This window comes from Thermobia domestica, chromosome 1 (assembly GCF_964235325.1).
Source record: "Thermobia domestica chromosome 1, izTheDome1.hap1.1, whole genome shotgun sequence".
Taxonomy (NCBI): domain Eukaryota; kingdom Metazoa; phylum Arthropoda; class Insecta; order Zygentoma; family Lepismatidae; genus Thermobia; species Thermobia domestica.
This window is the reverse complement of record NC_137454.1, coordinates 307,243,267-307,262,777: the sequence shown is the minus strand read 5'-3', so window position 1 is coordinate 307,262,777 and position 19,511 is coordinate 307,243,267. Positions and strand designations below refer to the sequence as shown.

The 19,511-nt window shown below is 35.9% G+C and overlaps 1 protein-coding gene across 1 annotated transcript in view; it reads right to left on the bottom strand.

Moving 5' to 3' along the window:
* Nucleotides 1-19,511, bottom strand: part of woc (zinc finger protein without children) — a 98,848-nt gene that overhangs the window by 4,749 nt on the left and 74,588 nt on the right. Inside the window, exons 17-21 of the mRNA XM_081727230.1 lie at nucleotides 17,614-17,827; nucleotides 16,536-16,661; nucleotides 13,871-13,992; nucleotides 6,026-6,158; nucleotides 4,360-4,459 (exon numbers count right to left, since the gene is read on the bottom strand). Coding sequence (XP_081583356.1) covers nucleotides 4,360-4,459; nucleotides 6,026-6,158; nucleotides 13,871-13,992; nucleotides 16,536-16,661; nucleotides 17,614-17,827 — 695 coding nt within the window. The remainder of the gene's footprint in view (nucleotides 1-4,359; nucleotides 4,460-6,025; nucleotides 6,159-13,870; nucleotides 13,993-16,535; nucleotides 16,662-17,613; nucleotides 17,828-19,511) is intronic.

Here is a 19,511-nt window from a genome sequence, read left to right as displayed (position 1 = left end):
ATATCGTTAAGCAACGAATTTTAGATGATTATCTTCAATATCATTAGCCATAAAGCAGAAGCGGCAAATTATGATCCAATGAGTATATTCTATTTCTCTACCATTTAATAATAATAATAATAATAATAATAATAATAATAATAAAAAACGTGTTACATGAATACCTACAATATTCTGGTACACAACATATCTGTATTTATTACATTATAATGAAATCAGGTTAACATTCAAAGTATAGCCCTATTGTTGGACAGTCTGCAGCCACTTCCTGCCAGTGCCTCGATTCTACGTCTTGTTCTTGGATCTAAAGACGTCAGTCATTGCTATTTCCCTCTCCTGTTGGTTGGTGAAGCATCTTGATTTCAGGAAGTGTGCCATGGATCGAAACAGGTAATAATTCGAAGGGGCAATGTCAGGACTATATGCCGGGTGTGGCGCCATCAAGTTCCTGAGATTTTTGTTTTTCGAGCCGAGTGGGATTTGGGTTACCTGTTCCAGCATGGCGCGCATTTGGCTCACCAATGCAGGACACTTTCAGTAATGAGACGTATACATCCGCTGCAATTGCTGGCATTGATGGTACGATCTCAAAGTGAATTACCTCTTGTAGTTCCAACACACACACACAGTATGACTATGATTCAAACGGCCCTATTTGACTACCGGTTCTGGAAGTTGGCCCTTGCTTACCTACTGTTTTTGCACATTCAGAATTTCGAAAACAACCTCTTTTCGCCGAATATGGTAATCCGTTTCAGAAAACGCACATCACTCGCATTTTGCAACAGTTGTCAGAACACATCCACTCTCCTCTGAGCCTGGGGTGGGTTAACTCAGTGGCACAATGTGCCAGTTCCTGATTATTTTTCCGAGTTTGTGACGACGACGCATTGGTCTAACAATAGCCGTGTGCTAGTAGATTGATTTTCCAGAACAGCGTGTCGTATAATCTCACAATCTGTTACTCTGGGTGGCCAGACCTTGGATGATCTTAGACTTCTTACAATCTACACAAAGTTTCTGCAACCAACGAGTTGTTATACTGTAGTTCACTAGTTGTAGTTCCCTTTCTAATTACAAATGTGTTTGGTTGCTGCCGCAGAGTTACACCCGAGTTCGAACGCATACAGTAACAGCTCAAGTATTTCATGTTGTTGAGCACTCATCGTCACTGTCAGTAAAACTGAATGAAGATACTAACGGAGTGATGTCCTTGCTGTTATAATTCCAGTCATGCAACCCCACACGACTATTTATGGAACTCATCATACTTACTATATGCAAGATATTAATTTGCTACAAATGAATTGATTCTTGGTGAGCAAGTGTTCCAAATACGGTTGTTTCTGATACCAATGTATACAATGGAGGCTCATAAAGTTTTGGACAATGGGCCTTCATGATTAGCACCAGAATCCCCCCTTCCCCCCTCATATATACATATATCAAATGGAGGTCGTCAAACGGAAGTATGGTGTGGTAGGGAAAATAATGACAAATGGTGCATCAGAAACAAAGTTAATCTTTTGCAATGGAACGATAGACAAAAACATCAATAACATGAAAGGGCATACGAAGAGAAATACAACGCAGTTTGTCTCATGCGTCTACTGTACATACTAACGCAAATATGATAATGGGAATGGTTGTAAACAGACAGATAACTGACCCCCTTGACCGCCAGTTCGTCGGTACGTATGCCGTCTGAGGTGTCTAACAGAGCAATCCTTGACGCGGAAAATTTGCGATTGCCGAGCAACGAGATTGTGCTAATTCGTAACAAGCAGTCGTAGTGGTAAGAGTGAAGACGATAATGTCTATAAACGCAGAAAAAGCCGACGATTCTGATCGATAGAGAATGCAGAAAGAATGCCTCAGAAGTCTCGCAGATATCCGGACAGACATCGCGACGTCTTCTCGGTTAAGATCTTTGTGAAATTAAGGAACACTGGAAGTGTAACATCGCAACAACGTGTGGGAAACAAGCCAATTACAAGTGAAGTGGATGCAACAAAGGTTCTAGTCGCTGTTGCTGTGAATCCACACATTAGATCCCGTGAAATGCCAGGAACGGTAGTATGAGTCACCGAAGTGTATCACGCATTCTGTATACACATACATTTCACTCGTATCTCCAACCGTGTTCGGTTTTGCACATGAGTGTTAGGACATTCCAGATTTGTCGCGTATCCTATTCACTGACGAAGCAACCGTTACCAATCATGGAAACATTAACCTAAGGAACATGCACTATTGGTCTGTAAAAAACCCACAGTGGCTTCATCAAATGGAACGCCAGAGCCCATGAAGTGTTAACGTCTGGCGTGGAATAGTAGGTGAACATCTCCTTGAGCCTTTTTTCATACATGAGACATTGCATGTTGACCGATACATACACTTCCTAGAAAATGAACTGCCAACACCGTTAGCTGCATACCGCTTCAGACAAAGAGGGAAATGTGGTATCAACATGACGGGTGCCCAGCTCACAGTGTACGAGGCACTATAGCATGTTTCAATAATATGTTTCCTAATCGCTATCCTATCGGGGAGGACCTGGCATATGGCCAAATCGTTCTCCAGATTTAACGCCGTTAGACTTCTTTCTCTGGAGGAAACTTAAGGATATTGTTTACCTGGATATGTCAACAACACCAGACGATATAGAACAACGCATTATAGCAGGCTGTAGGGCCCTTTTACATGCAATGCTGCATTCTGTGGAATGATCTTTGAGTTTGCGCGCCTCATACCTGTATCGCAGCGGACGGCAATCATTCTGAACATTTACTTTGACAGACTAAGTTTACGTTCATTATATATATCAGTCTCTACGATTCTTCAACATACTGAATTGTTTGTCATCATGTTCCGTACACTGCCATATAAATGGTGCTGACGATGTCTTATGTTTTTTCTTCAATTTCGAACACCATACGTTCGTGTTTGTTCATTAGTTTCCATGACTTCTGACAGTTCATACGTACCACAGTACTGGCAGTCAAGTAGGTCCCTTGTCTTTCTGTTTACAACCATTTCCATGGCCATATCTCCGCGTGTTCCCTTTCATGTTATTAATGTTTTTGTCTATCGTCCATTACAGAGTGTCTACTAAAATTGCAAAATGAAGTTTCGTGACTTTTTTTGTGACCTTTTCTTTACCAGACCATAAAATTTCGTAACTTTTTCAAAAGTTAATTTGCGTACGAATTACGCCGAATTTTCATGCATGTGATAGAAGCGTGCTTTGCCTGCGATTTGGTAGCGTCTAAAGATGATCACAGACGTTTTCAGTTGTGAATTTTGCCGTTTTATAGAACATTTTCCAGTCTGTACTTATTTTTGTAGATAAAAAAAATTGTAACCCAAAAGCTAACTTTCGTGACTTTTATGACCTTTTTCTGATTTCGTGACCGGATAGACACCCTGCATTACAAAAAAAATCACTATTTGGGAGGTTTCGAGACTCCTACTCAAGTTTCAGTAAAATTATCTTTCCACGGTGCTTCTTTTTTTTTCTGATGTTATACAGTACTATAGGTTTACACACTTTTTAAAGAACATCTCTTTTTGGTGTGTATGTATAGAGGAGATACGGTGACTTACACAGAATAACATGTGCTTTCATTTAATCACTGCATATAATATGTAGATATTAACAGCACAAAATATATATTACACTGAAGAGTATGGTTGAAAATAATCCTGATTTCAGTGCCAATGACGCAATCCTTCCAGACGAGGATTTTGTCATTTTTCTATAAATGATTTCGATTGAGAATACGTCTTAGTATAACGTTAATATTGCTCGGAAGAGAAGAAAGCATACACCATCGAACAATCTTCTTCGTAAACAATAAGCTGTTAACCGCATGTAAATATGGTATACTTATCGATCCTTCTGAAACTCCTGTCCTTTTACAGTTTAACACAGTGAAGATAGAGATTCCAGACAATACTTCCACAATCATAGATTTTTCTGTTCTCTTGTATTTTAGCGTTAGATTATGGTTTGTATTTTCTCTCTTTTTCTGTGAAGAATTGAAATGTTGCAATTAAACTTCTGATTGCTGCAAACGAATGAATAGGCGTCCTATCATTCTTATTAACCGTAAAGCCACAAAACGCAATGAAGGTTCGAACACTTCGGAGTTTGTATCTATTACTGAGCAGTGTTAGGTTCTTTTCTTCTAGCATTAATTGTCCAAACAAACAAGAAATCAGTACCCAAAGATAGACTAAAATACATGTAATCTAAAATTATACCACAAATGTAAGAGGTTTTACGTGCAACATTGTCAGTAGACATACTCACGTACTGATAACTTAAGTTTTGAAATTAACTTCTAGTACACTTACCATTTCGACAAATAAAACTCGTACAATTTAACAGGACACCTCAAAGGATTTTCTTCGTTTTCTTGTTGTTCATATACTTTCTTCTTTTTCTCATCGGCATCTACACAAAGAAAGATATGCAAATTATTAGAATCAAATATATATAAAAATCTATTTCAACTAGTTAATCAATATTAATTTATATGAGAAAGTCATCTGGATACTTTTCTTTTAAAAAAAGCTGACCAAGTAAAAAGAGTGGTATAATGTTGATAATTTCAGATTCTTCTTCAAGAAAACTAGGTCACTTTGGACATGGTGGTTCTCGGATGAAGCGTATTCTCAAAGTTTCCGTACTTAGACAATTAAATCAAAATGTGATACATGTAGAATTCCTTCATTCGGAGAAATTTGGTGTGAGATATTCCGAGGAAGCATAGATAGTCCCATCTTCTCCGATACAAGATAATTTCTACATCTTTGTATATCAATTAGACACGGAACTGTTCATTGAATACTTCCAGCAGGGCGATGCGACATCCCACACTTCACAATTAGTATGTCCGAAATTTCGAAGGGACTGGCCATTCCGCTCACCTGATTATTATTTATGATGAGGGAGAGTTTACGCAAACAAACCATAGGTGAATGTACTGGCAATAAACTTTGAATGTGCTAATCAGAAAAGTTCAATGTTCTCTGGACGCAAATGGTGATCACTTTCGACACGTCTGATATCATTATTATATGCCTTACAAAACGAATTACGCCCTCATTACATTTCGGAGCAATACCTTTATTAATTTCAAAATTATAAAAGAAAAATGAAATGAAATCTTCAAGTTTTACGTCCCACGTTTATGCCAGCTAGCCTAAAGGAGACGATGATGATGAGAAATGAATGAAATGGTGGAAAGAAAGAGGGAGGAAACGGAGAATCCCGATAAAACCCACACACGGTGTTTGTCCACCACAAAGCTTACTTAGCGCAAGTTGAGATCGAACCAAGGACACCATGCACCAGAAAATTATAAAAGAAATACCAGATTTCGCAGCGAGGGGGACCTTATTTACACATCGATTTGATTGCTCCATGTATTCCGATAAATTAAAACTTAGAAATTACTATTAAGCATTCTACCTTCTTTCTCTCTAATTATACATAATAAAAATAAAAATAATAATAATAATAATAATAATAATAATAATAATAATAATAATAATAATAATAATAACAATAATAAAAATCATTGTAATTGAAGTAAACGTCTTCACTGCATAGTATATGACTAATAGGTGTTCTCAAAATTCGTTTATATTCATTTCTACTGCATAATAAAAATTCTAGAAAACAAGTGAGAAACATGGAAAGAAGTCTTCATGTTTAATACTATCATTTCAATTATTTATTAGTCTATGTAAGAAATAAAATCCAACTTACATCCGAAACCAAGACGATTATTTTCCTGACTATAGTTAACGAGTTGTTTCTTATAGAATTGCTATTTTTGGCTTAATTTTACATGCAGCATCAATGATAAACTGAATATTTTAAATCTACTGCCTCAGAATTACTTGTCAAATCTAATGTGATGAACAAGTATGTTAGGTTTTCCGAAAGATGTGTTTAACTTTCAAAATTCTTTTCACGTCTGTATAATGATAAAAAATATATATATAAACTTACCCAAGACAGACTGTGGAGGATAATAACGTAACAGAACATTTCTCGTCATTGTAGATTTCCCGCTCTGGTTTGGATTTCTCTTCCAATGTTTCATTACATGAGAAAATGACAACTGCATGTGTTCATCCACAGACTGCAATACAGAAAGCCTTAAATTCACACCAGAATTTATTATTGTTAAATATTTTACTGACTTTTTAATTCTACCTCGACATAACATGTACAAAAATATACATTTATTTTTAAGGTATGATGTATGTAATACAAGATGTCTTGATACAGTATAGAATTGCAATAAACTTATACACGTTTTTGTTTGTTAAAAGTCTACCTATCGATAACGGTACTGAGTTTTGAATCAAACGCGAGTGTTCAATGTTTTTAACACGATTGTATATTTTATCTTTTCATGAACTACATAATGTCATAATAGGATGCACATTTCTAATTATCGAATATGACTTGCCAGAGAACGCTGCTATTTGTGAAAATTGTAGCATAGAGCAGTGGCGGGAATCCTTCCAAACTAACAGGATTTGTACGGCAGAGTATTACATAAAAACGATTAGAAATTCAACGGGAAGGCGCAAACACGTCCTCAGTTCAGCGCTCGTAGTAGTAGTGCAAGAGAGCGGTTTACACATAACTCACGTAGCGGTGCGCAGACAAGCAAATATGAAACATGTGAGCATCACTGTGCCTTATCGACGTCAAAAGGCACAATATAAGCAAACGATTTCATTTGAGCGGGGTTGCATTGTCGATGCCTCTCGTACCACAAAATTGGGAGCGCGTACATAAGATGCTTGCACGACAGTAATGCTTGTGTGGAAGCAATAGATAGAAGAAAACCGTGCGCCGCGATGATTGGGCGCGCAATGTAACTATACTACACGATGGCAGTATGTTGCTTACTGTGACGGATGTTCACAATGTTATCTCGACGCTGGAGCATGGTAACGGATGTGGACTTTGCTCCGTCGACAGAGTAGACTAAACCATCGGTTTCCATTGACCCAGAACCACAAAAACTTCAGGCAATAATAGGAGTGTTAGCACCGTCGATAGCCTGCTAAGTGGCCTAGTTCATGTTTTCGGTCAAGTCTCACTTGAACCTGTCCTACAGCGATGGCCACATACGCAATGAACGGTACTGTGGTGAGTACAACTATCAGCATATATTCCAGAGCGTCTTATTAGTCAAATGGCAGGTTTGGTGTTGTGGGATGCCACCCACACCAGGTATCGACTACTAAGCATTGAAGGCAACCATCAGTGACGCTCTAGAAGCCACGATAATACGCTTCTTACAGACAAATCTCGACGCCATATTTCAGTAGGACAATATTAAGCAAGATATATTCCAAAATGATAAAACCTACTTTGAGAAATGACAGGCATCTCTGCTTTCATGGCCTGAACGGTCGCCTGACATGTCATCCATCATACATATGTAAGATATGGTTGAGTGGCAACTTGCTTGTCACAATCTTCTAGCAAACAATGCCTTCTGGATTTGCATACAAATAGCGTGGCAGTTGATTTTTCAGAAATATATTCAACGCCTATTTGAGTCAATGTCATGACATATAGAGCAGTGGTCGAAGTGAGAGGTATGCGGTGATATGCCATACTGCCTCTACTTTTTAGTGATCAAGACATACCGTCACGGGACAGTAGATGCTAAATACCTTTAATAAATCCATTTTATACACAGTAATTGACGAATAGCTTTGCACGTATGATTTTATTTTTTATAGCTATAGAAATAATTTCTAAGTTAACAACACTAGCATTTTTGTTATCTTTTTTCTATCTTTTGTTTTTAAAATGAGGTGTCTTTAAAGAAGTTCATTTAGTTTATGCTTTGATGTGCCATATTGAATTGTTTCTTTCATATATATATATATATATATATATATGTGTGTGTGTCTTCTTGTCTTAATTCATATAAATGCCGTATTTTGAGCAAGGATGGATTTAGGGGTTGTCTGCTGAGGTGGCGAATCTTACGGGGGTTTGAAATATCCCTCATTCTAGTAGGGGTCCGGGAGCTTTCCCGCAGGAAATTCTTAATATAAAATCTCGGTTTTTGAGCATTGTCGTGTATAATTCTCTATATTACAACATAAGGGGATTTTTTTTTCTTCAGAAAGTTGTTGGAGAGGGATCAAAGTCTCTCCATGCGCCCCCTCCCCCTTTCCGTAACTAAAGAGAAGCTCTCCTGTGATTATCAATCATTATGTAAATAGAAATGCAATCTTTTAGGCAACATACCCTCACTGTATTTCAACATTTAGATAGCGGTATGTTGAGTTAAAATCGTAATAAAACATACAGCCTCTGCTTTTCCCCCCACTTCGAACACTGATATAGAGGATAGATTGCAGCACGTGGATGCTTCACGTCGTACTAATTTATCAGGTTAATTGAGTTTTGCAGTTGTGAGATTGTGATCATTATGCATAATTATGTAACTAATTTGTGGAATTTATTTAAGTCCACTTACAAGTGTCTTCCTTGGTGTTCCAATTTTCATAAACAGTAATGTATAAGAGCTTTTTGTTAAGTTCTACATATGCACAGAAACGTCATTAAATTATTAGAAAAAGGATATTATAAATACAAGAATTACTACTTAGAAGAAATCACTCAAAAAAACTGTCTATGTGTATTGAAACTATTTTCTTGATAAAACTGTGTTTGTAATACCTGGTATACCTTTTGATACCCAAAGTGGAGAAAAACATCTTTTTCCTACTTATTACAATTTTGTAATGTGTGCTTTCAGTTTTCCGTATTGAAAATAATAATAAATAAAACATTAACTTCCACGAAATTGGCATCCCATTTTTCTAATAGGCTTCTAGTCTCCAACAGCAGATTGTATAGAAGTACAAATGAGGCAGCTGAACCAGAATTTGGCTATAGGATAGGTAAGGGCGCAAAAATATTCTATTGGCTTAGTAAAAGTAACCGGTGAAGGGTTTATTGAAGAAGGAAAGAAAGTTTATGTACTGTTACTAATCTAAGCAAGGGTTTTGACCGAGCGAACTGGATGCTGAGAATTCTTAAGTGGCTGGGTTATGAGGAAAGGACCAAAGATTCGTACGTTGTATGAAGCAACAAGATACAAGAAGAAATACAAGAGGAGACTGTACATGGAATGTTCCGAAACGAAATTTCTAATTTTCCGTTCACCGATTTTACTGAAGGCTAAACGAGACGGATGATCGATGAAAACGAATAATTATGAAATAATAGGTGGAATCGGAATGTGGAAGGAAACAGGAGAACCCGAGACAACCCATGAGTACAAAATGCTGAGGGATGCTCTGCTTCACTAACATTAATATACAGGTCGTTAATGAACTATTCCGACAAACTGTAAGAGGTGATTCCTCACAACAAAATAAGAGAAAAAGTTCATATCGATCTGTGGCGAAAAGTGCATAGTTTCAGAGCTAGGGCTATCCAAAATCGAGAAAAAGCCAAATTTCAAGATACCCTATTTCGAACTCGAGAGATTGTGAATGATAGTCCTTATCAGCGTAAAGGAAGTCACTCATAGACAATCCAAAAATGCATATTTCATTAATGTTCAATGGGTATACGGATTATTCCCTGCAGGGTGAAATTCCCAGACATACCATCAACTGATTTTTGAGATATGTTCTGACTTTATGATTGGTTCAAAGTAGGCAAACGATAAGCCTTGATAACAGTGAACACGGAATCCTTTGGCGTGATGGTGGAAGTGTTAGGAATCGTCAGCCTCACGGTCTCTCCTACTCGTGAAAACTCATAGTGCGATGTTTTCTTTCACGCTTATAAGTGAAGAAAACGTGAAATGTACCGTGACGAAATATATATCATCACATGTTACTGCAAACAGTAAGAAACATGGAGCTGCCGGTTCCTAACATTTCCGCCTTCCCTCTGAAACACTGGATGTTTATTGTTGTCAAGGCTTACCTCCTGCCTACTTTGAATCCTTCTTGAAAACTCTACTGAAAAAATATCTGATTATTACACCCTGTAGGGAATACCCTCTACACCTATTGACAATTGATGAAATATGCACTTTTGGATTGTATATGCGTGGCTTCCTTTACGCTGATAAGAACCTGTAACTAACTAACTAAATAAATAAGTGTACGTATATCGTACATTACTAACTTTCGTCACTGGGTTAGAAAAAAAAACAGTATCGATTATCAATTTAAAAGATAAAAAATATGCTGAATAGAGAGCAGTATATATATATTAGCAGTATATGTATTAACATAAAAAAATCCTTAGCGCAACGGTATCATTATAAATTATCCAGGAACATGCAGCAGTGACACTTCCAATGGCGACTCTAAGATTATAGAGAATATGAAATAAACAAATTAAATTGATTTTGGAAAATTAATTTTATTAAAGTTAACTGGATTACTTAAGTCACAATTGTTGAAACTTGGACAACATATAACATGACGATTAGGATTCATTACGTATTTAATGTCCTGTATACATATGCTAAATCATTGTAAATAAACTTGCAATCTTTTGTTAACAAAGTATTTCATGACATTTAAATTATACACAATAAAGCTAATAAAGGTTATCCTTATTCATTTGTTGACAATTGATAGGAAATACGTAGCTACACTATTTACTCTGGATTTTTTCTTTGAATTCCTAGCATATGAATTCTACTTTATGCCTGGTCCCTTATAAATAGTTTTCCATACTACATATGTTCTATGTGAGTAATACCATCATTAATATATTTCATAGTGACAGGGTTGAAACGTAAATTCAACATTATTGTTATTCTTTTATTGGATTATTCAATGACTTAGTCATATTTCCATGTACATATATTTCACATTTATCTGAATAAGGTATATTATATTCATTCTAAATTTATATTTATCTGGCGAAGGGGATAATCATATTCTCTTATTAATGAGGATTACATCTATTATCAATACTACAAAATTCATTTCATTATGCAAGTTTATTCAGTAATTTTAGTATTGGACCCAGCCACAAAATTCAGCATATTAGCACATAATAACAATAACAGAATAATAATACTTAAACTAATCTAGCACTACCTACTCTAACCTAACTAACTTAATCCTATAATTGATGTATTTGTTAGTATTGATAACAGGGCAATTAAATATGCATATATTTAGGGACTAACGCATAAGCATCATCCAGATTGAGTACAGAGTAGCAAATGAGATATTCTTATTTTCAATCCCGTATTTCATTTAACTGATCGTGTTATTATTAGCTTCCAGCTAATTACAACTGCCTAAGATTGTTTTCATTAATTGCTTAAACGCTATCAGTCTTCAGTAGCTAATGCAGACCAATTATATCTCATTGAATATTTTCAGACATTATATTAATTAGAATTTTCACCGTATATTCGCATCATTATTTTGCAATAAATAATCAGTTGCAATAGAGTGAATAAATTATTCATTCTAACCCAACTATTCGAATAATCTAAAAGAAGTAATATTCCACGTCAGGTTAACTATAAATTTCAATAATAAAGATAGACCTAACATTTGAAGCAAAATAAGTTAGGACACGCCCCTCATAGCTTGTCTGTGTGTGACAGGACGAAAACAAATTACTTATTCATAATAATGCATTATAACATCAATTTAATCAGAACGGATATACTGAAAATCCATTATAAAAAAAAAATATACATTTAATAACAATTAATGAGTGTAATGTTACGATTCGTGGAAAGCACGATCGTAACAAACCACCATTAACAGTTTCTGGAATTCGAAATAGGGCCTATTGAAATTTAGCTTTTTCAGACAGCCCTAACTCTTAAACTGCATTTTTCGCCATAGGTCCATTATGAACTTTTTCTCTTATTTTGATGTAAGGAATCACCTCTTACAGTTTGTCGGTATAGTTCATTAACACCGTGTATATATAAAAGGTGAAAAACGGTCTACCCCAAAACAGATATGTTTGGTAGCAGGACTACGGATATACTTTTGGCACATGATATGGGTCTTTCTGTAGAATCTAAACAGAAAATTGACATCATGTTAGGGCGTTTGAAAATATGCGAAGAAAACGGGAAGAAGATAAAAATTAGATAATCAAAGCCAATTGCGCTTGGAACGAAGCGGTCTGGATCATTTAGAAGTACGAGCAGAGGAAGTAACTTTCGTTCTATTATTAGTATAGACAAAAAGGGAAAACATGAGCTAAAAGCAAAGGTACTGAAGGAAAACAATGATTAAAAGCTTGAAGAATGGATGAAAACAAATGGTAGGAAGTGGTAATTGGAACGAAGCGGTCGATGTCAAATATAAAAGTTGGAGAGGAGAAAATATAAATGAAATTAAAATAAATCTTTCGGTTTAACGTCCCACACTTACTGTTTAGGTTAAGGAAGACGGATGATGATGAAGGCAAGTGGAGTGATGATGGAAGAAATGGTAAAATGTGAAAGTGAGAGAAAATGGGTGTACTAAAAGAAACGATGTTGTACACCAAAAATTGACTTGGTGGGGTTCGAACCAGGGACCAACGCACCAGATGTAAGCGCGGGGAGAAAACAGAACAGGTGAGTAGTTTTCGATACTTGAGTCGTATTGTTAGCGATGATATGTAGTGCGAACATGAAATTTAAGCAAGAATAGGAATGGCAAAACAAGCATTTAGGAGGATGAAAAGTCTTATTTTGTGGGTCCCTGAATAAAGAGTTGAGAAAAAGGCTCATAAAATGCATCGTATGAAGTATTATACGTATGAGGCAGAAAATTGACACAACGTAAAAGCGATGGAGAGAGTAGAAAGCTTTCGAAATATAAGTATACAGAAGAATGGGGAGAATAAGTTGATTCGCGTGGAAAACGAATGAGAGTGTTAGAAATGGTGAAAGAGAAAACAATTTTGAATGTAATTGAAAGAGGAAGAGAAATTGGTTGGGACATTGGCTAAGAAGGAACTTTATCATGAACGACGTGCTAGAGATATAATAATAAAAGAGGGATGGCGTGAAGGAGATTACAGCTGATCAAACCAGAAAAATCGTACGTGATGACGAAGAGGATAGCAAAAGAACGTTGAGCATGGAAGCTTCTCAGATGCGGCAAATAACCTGCCATTAATGGCAGAATACATATGATGATTAGAGGCGAAAAACACAATGTTTCGTGTGATGAATTGTACTCTACTGAGCACAAGTAATATGATACGGAAATTTAAGTAAAGATGAATGAAAAAATTATCCGGGTTGAACAGAAAACAAATGTGAAATGTTGGGAACAGCAGAAAAAGAAAGACGATGTGATTTAAAAAGACAAAGAAAAACTGGTTGGCCCACTGTCTGAATATGGTGGAAGGAAAAGGAGGAGGGAAATATACTGCTATTGTTGGACGGTATTACAATGGATAGGGCAGCTGAGGATAGTGATGTGTCGAAGCTTCTCCACTTGTGGCAACTAATTTGATAGATATATGATGATGATGTAGAGAAAGTGCGAAGTCACAACAGAAACAACTATATGGCATTCTTTTTTTTCTTTTTTTAATATATATATATAACGCGGAACTTTATCCAAAGATGAATGAATTTTGGTCTTACAATGTTTTACTTTCAGCTGTATGTTATTAATTCTTGTTTTCTTCGTTAATTGGTCTTCACTTTCTTTACTGCAATACAGTGTTGCTGTAAAATCTTAAAAACGCAAACAACAAGCCAAGTTCGCCCTGAAAAGAGGAACAACTAATATATTCCAGATTTCATACTACAAACAAGTAAATCTTCAGAAACATTTTAATTCAGAAACTTATTATACTTACATTTAGCATAAAATACTTCGTATTAAAATACATTAATGTACTGAGCAGAACATAGGGTGAATGAGCTCCTAACTGCTTGCTTTCCCATAAATGTTCTTCTTCAACTCTAGTTACAATGTAACCTGAAAAAATTAAAGAACACCATTAAGATTGTAATTTACTAAATTTCCGCGCAGGTCGAACACAACAATAACATATATACATTTAGTAAAATGTACTGAAATATGACCTTATTTGTTAACCTTTCCTCACAACAATCTCTTTACAGGAAAAAAATTGCAAGTATTATCACGGTTAACAAGCTGTTGTATTAAAGCACTTTTATTCAATTTTTTATTCCGACAAGGTCACTCGATCATACACAACATCTGACGTTGCTCCCGCACCTTCTTATGCGCTTGCGAGTCATTTAAATTACTTTTATAAACATAATTGAGTGTAATGTTTGCTACCGTTTCTACTTTCTAGTCATTTTGGAGGTATTACGCTACTCGAAGGCGGAACATCAGTCAATAACAAAATGTTCACGAACCTGTAGCAACACTCAACAGACAGTCAATTACTGCATTTAACATTGAAATGTTACCTAAAAAGCGTTTGATGTCTTCCGATGCAAGTACCACAGAAAACTTAAATAAGCAGATGTACAGGGAATAAGAGAAAACTCTCTAGCCACGTTGGAATACCGGTTCTTCTGAGATCACCAAAGTCAAGCAGTGCCAGGTCTGACTAGAGGAAAAATGGATGACAGTTTGTACTCACCAAATTGTGTTGGAATTGAGGTGTCCACAGAGTCGTGGGGACAATTGGGGAGCTACTGGGATCGAACAGTTGCCAACAACAATAAGAGCTTCAAAGTACTTCTCTTTCAATTTTCACATTCCAGATCAGCATAATATTGCACGGAAAGGAGTTATGAGTTACTTATTGACCCGCCCTCGTCAATACTTTTAAATAAAGAATTCTACAATACTCTTAATTATGCTTTTTTGTCGTATGAAGACATTATATATTTTTTCATCTACTCCTTTCTTACGGAAATTTTCATATATTAATTAATTATACTAATCCAATTTTTAAAGTCAAATGACACGCATTTAAAATGTCATGTTACTTTTTTAGAGACAATCTTCGAAAACTTGCCTTTCTGCATGAGAAGCAGACATGCATTAGTTCTGTGAACTATATGTAATAATTATGTTAGACATGAGTATGGAAAATAACTGTACTTAGCTTATGCCCTTCGTTAGGACGAGACCTACAATTGAAGGTGGATCTGGAGCACTGTAATGAGTTTGATGCTTTCTTACTGGGTATCGAACCCGGGACATGTGCTTCGAAGACACGAGCGCTATTGCTAGAGCAGTATGAAAGGTTTCGGAACTATTTTGTGATTCGCCATGAACGAAAAGATTGAAACTGAAAGAAGTGGAAAGCCATGCTTTATCCAATGTCCCAGGATTTCAGTTTAATTTTATATTTTAATAATAATGAATCTGTCCTTTTAGCAACTTCAACCGATTCAATCTGATGTTCAATCATACTTCTTGAAGCTCCTAAATTTCGGTGTGTTTCTTTGACCAAAGAGCATTTCCGAACTTGACCCGTCCATGGTAACCCTGATGACACTTTCAGAAATGTTTCACAATATATATATATATCCTCTAATACAAAGAGTACTTGAAGAGGTCGACTATTTCAAATATCTGGGAAATATTTTGACGAAAGATGCATACTGCACCAGAGAGATCAGGTCGAGAATTGCCATAGTCAAAGAAGCATTCAACAAGGAAAGGTCACTCTTAACTAGCAGCCTTAATATTGGACTAAGGAAGAAATTCGTCAAGTACTATAAATGGAGCATTGGACTTTATGGACAAAAAGAGTAACAAACGAAGACGTTTTAAAACGGATAAGAGAGAAGAGGACGCTTCTATCCTCCATCCTTCATAGAAAGGCGAATTGGATTGGACACATCTTGCGAAGAAATTGTCTTCTTCATACCGCCATAGAAGGAAAGATGGAAGGAGAGCGAGGAGTAGGGAGAAGAACACAACTGATCGATGATTTGAAAAATAAAAGAAAATATTGGGAGTTAGAAGAAACATTTCCAGGCCCAAAATAAAAATTAAGAAGAAGACAAAACTCATTAGTCCCAGGACTTGCCAATAGGCAGAATAGTTATTATTATTATTATTATTATTATTATTATTATTATTATTATTATTATTATTATTATTATTATTATTATTATTATACCCTGGCCGGTGAACGATGATTTCTGACAGCTTTGCACAAGGCCACGGCGAGCGAGCAGAAGACAACAGGTCAACCTTAGGCTCAGAACCTGTCGCGTCTTCATGGTAACCACCGCACATTGCCAAACTTTCACTCACCCCCTTTCACCCTCAATGAGAGAGCAGACGATTCTCCCCTTGCGCGAGAAGCACATGGCAACACCGCACTCCTAAGTCGTCCTCGCGAGCTGAGCTGTCAGAAATCATCGTTCGCCGGCCAGGGTATATTAATTCGAATTTGACTTCATTCGGTTGGTGCATTCGTGTATGAATAAAACTACATATTATTATCTTCCAAGTAGATGAATTCTATTAAAGACTAGGAAAATCCCACTTCCGAAATTAAAAGATGAGAATACGATACTTACGACTATCATTGAATTGGACAGCAAATTTTTGTGCAACTTCATCAAGGCACTCGGTGAACTTTTCGTAATAAGGATCTGTAAAGATGTTGTCCACCCTTGAATGTTCAAACAAATACTGTTGTATACCTAGAAAGAATAAAAATACAGTAAATCTTGTTTCCAATTTTATAATTTCACTTTTACAATTATTTAAAACTATTTTCACGCACCAATATTACAGAAATTTTCTATCTTTCCATTACTGTTATAAAAATAAAATGAAACAACACATACTTTTTCCAAACAAAGGGTTCTATATAAATGATTTTTTTTTTAATAGGTAGTTTCAACTATGTTACGAAGTCCACTCCCTTGGTAATGTAGTGATCATAACACCAGGACATTATGCCAAAGATCAGTTCTCAATTCGTTATTTGAATTTTTATTCAACTGTACGGTAATTTTATTTCACGTGGGAAGAATGTAATTTTCTTCGTATTACCGAAATTGGTTCACGCAATTAGAGACTATTGACAAAGAGCTCTCACAGAATGAGTAAGCATTTTTGTTAGAGACTACAGTTCGCTCGATATAAAACTGTGCTTCGTCAAAAAATGGAATTATTCTTGTTACTTGTTCTATATACCTGTGCTGGGTGGACAAATATTGGCAGATATTAACTACTATTGTACACAAGAAAAAAATGAATATGGATCCGGAAATGTCTGATTACAAACACAAACGTTTTTCCTCACGGGAACATGTGACTACAGAGTTTGATAAGTTTCGTAACACTACTTGACAAGCACAAAGTTCAAAGGTCAAGGTGACGAGGTAAACGGCAGATCGCTGATACATGTAAATTCTCTATTTTCAATAAGTAATGGCCGAATACATCTAGTGATAATGAAGTTTTTATTTCTAACATTTATCCATAATGTGCAATGAGAACAGCACTTGTTTTTAAAAATAATGTACCTGTTACGACAAAATTAGGTTCGGAGCAACAAAACATACCTAAAAAACTATAATGTTAAATAAAATAAGCGAATTACTGCTAAAAACAAGCACTATGCTTTGGAATAGTCATCACACTTACCTAAAACAAGGTAGTATATAGTATCTGGAGCATATTCCCCACCATTAGGCTTCCGTACTTCTTTTACAAAAAGGCATAATGCAAAGTTCAATTCATCAGCTGTCAGCTGTAGAATTTCAGTCTTAAACGGTTTAATCTTTTTGCTATTTGCCTTCTCGAGCTCGGCGTTCTTCTGCATAACCCACTGTTTCCATGCATTGACACCATATGTGTACTGTTAAAATAGAACAATTTAATTTAGTAATTTCTTAAAAAATACATATTTTTTAAAGAAAATTACAGTGTACCTATCGAATAAAATAATAATCTTGTTTTATATATCGCTGTAACTAATCTGCAAGCTAGAGCATTCACTTATAGTTAGTTTCTTCAACCAAAGTGCAGTTCGTATATAAAGAATGTCGCTTACTACGTATGGTGGCTCGTGTCATAAGTCATAGTCTGATCAAACAGAAAGAGAACTTGCGGAAAACATCCCCGATGGCTAACTGGAACTCTTACTTCAAACAACTGACAGTCGCTTGTCAACTACAAGTGGAGTCTTAGTTGCCACAATTTCAAATATTGTTCATTTGGTGATTAGAAGATTGTTGTTTAATATATATAGTTTTCTTAAATACACATGTTATACTGGATTCCTTGTTCTTACATTGCTTAACAACTGTTTCACATTAGGCATAGTATTGGGAAGAAAGATTAGACACAGTGGTTATTAAGACGTTGCAACCCCGCAAATGCTGTCGAAAGAGGGATGAAGGTATGCTGTCAGGGTTGGCAGAAAACAGGGTTTTTATTGAAAAAAAAGTTTTTTTTTTTGTTTAAACTAGTTTTTTTTTTTTTTAAATCAGGTTTTTTGGTTTAAATAATTTACTCTATGTATCTATATTAGATACGGACAGAAATTAGTTTGTTTCGCCTTGGTGTTACTATGCAACAACAAGGTTATGCTGGAAGGGATCACATAAGCTTAAAGCGGAATCCAAACCGCTTCTCGGCTTATCCAAGAGAAATCGTCCATTTGGACACGAAACCGGGGCTAATTGGTCACAAATGCGATTGCCGACTCACTCACGGACTCTTGATAAAAAAACGTTGTACTGATCTTTACATAGGCCTACTTGTTAATATAATTGTCAAGCCATTTCAGAAGAACAAAAAGATAAACAGTAATACAAGCAAAAACATTATACAGAATTATATATAAATCGGGAAACTCCCACCTTAGCCATTGGGAAAAACTTGTTATTTAAATGTATTTGCGTGTAAAATTTTAAGGTCAACGTATCATAATCACTACGCTAAAACTGAGGTATTAAATTACAAATTTGGTATGTAGATATCATTCAATAAAATTAAAGTCAAATCCAAGCTGATGTTGGAAACTACGTAGGCAGTTGATGAATTTTGCCAATTTCTATCAATATGTTTAAGCAACCTTGGCTTCTTTATAAAAGAACAGGCATTCATTCAAGTAGAAATATATAATTTGGTTTAATTTCGTATGTTTAGGCTTAAAATCCGTATGAAATACCAACGTTATTACGGAGAAGACTTTCGCTTAAAGAGACACCTCGAATCACTACTTGGTTTACACTTGAAAGATGGGTTGTGGTTCGACCGAGAATTGAACACGGGACCCTTGACTAAAAGGTGAAAAGTAGATAAACGTAATGAGGATGGTTTGATATGTGAAAACGTCACCATGAAGTTCACACGATTTGAAAAATTTTCGTTTTTTTTGGGGGGGGGAAGGGGGGGGGTTTAAACCAGTTTTTTTGAAGGAAAAAAAAAGCTGGTTTAAACCAGCCAACCCTGGATGCTGTTATAAAATTCAACATGGGAACTTGAAAGAAATCTGCCAAACTGCACTCCTGTAGCATGAACGCATTATACCTTAA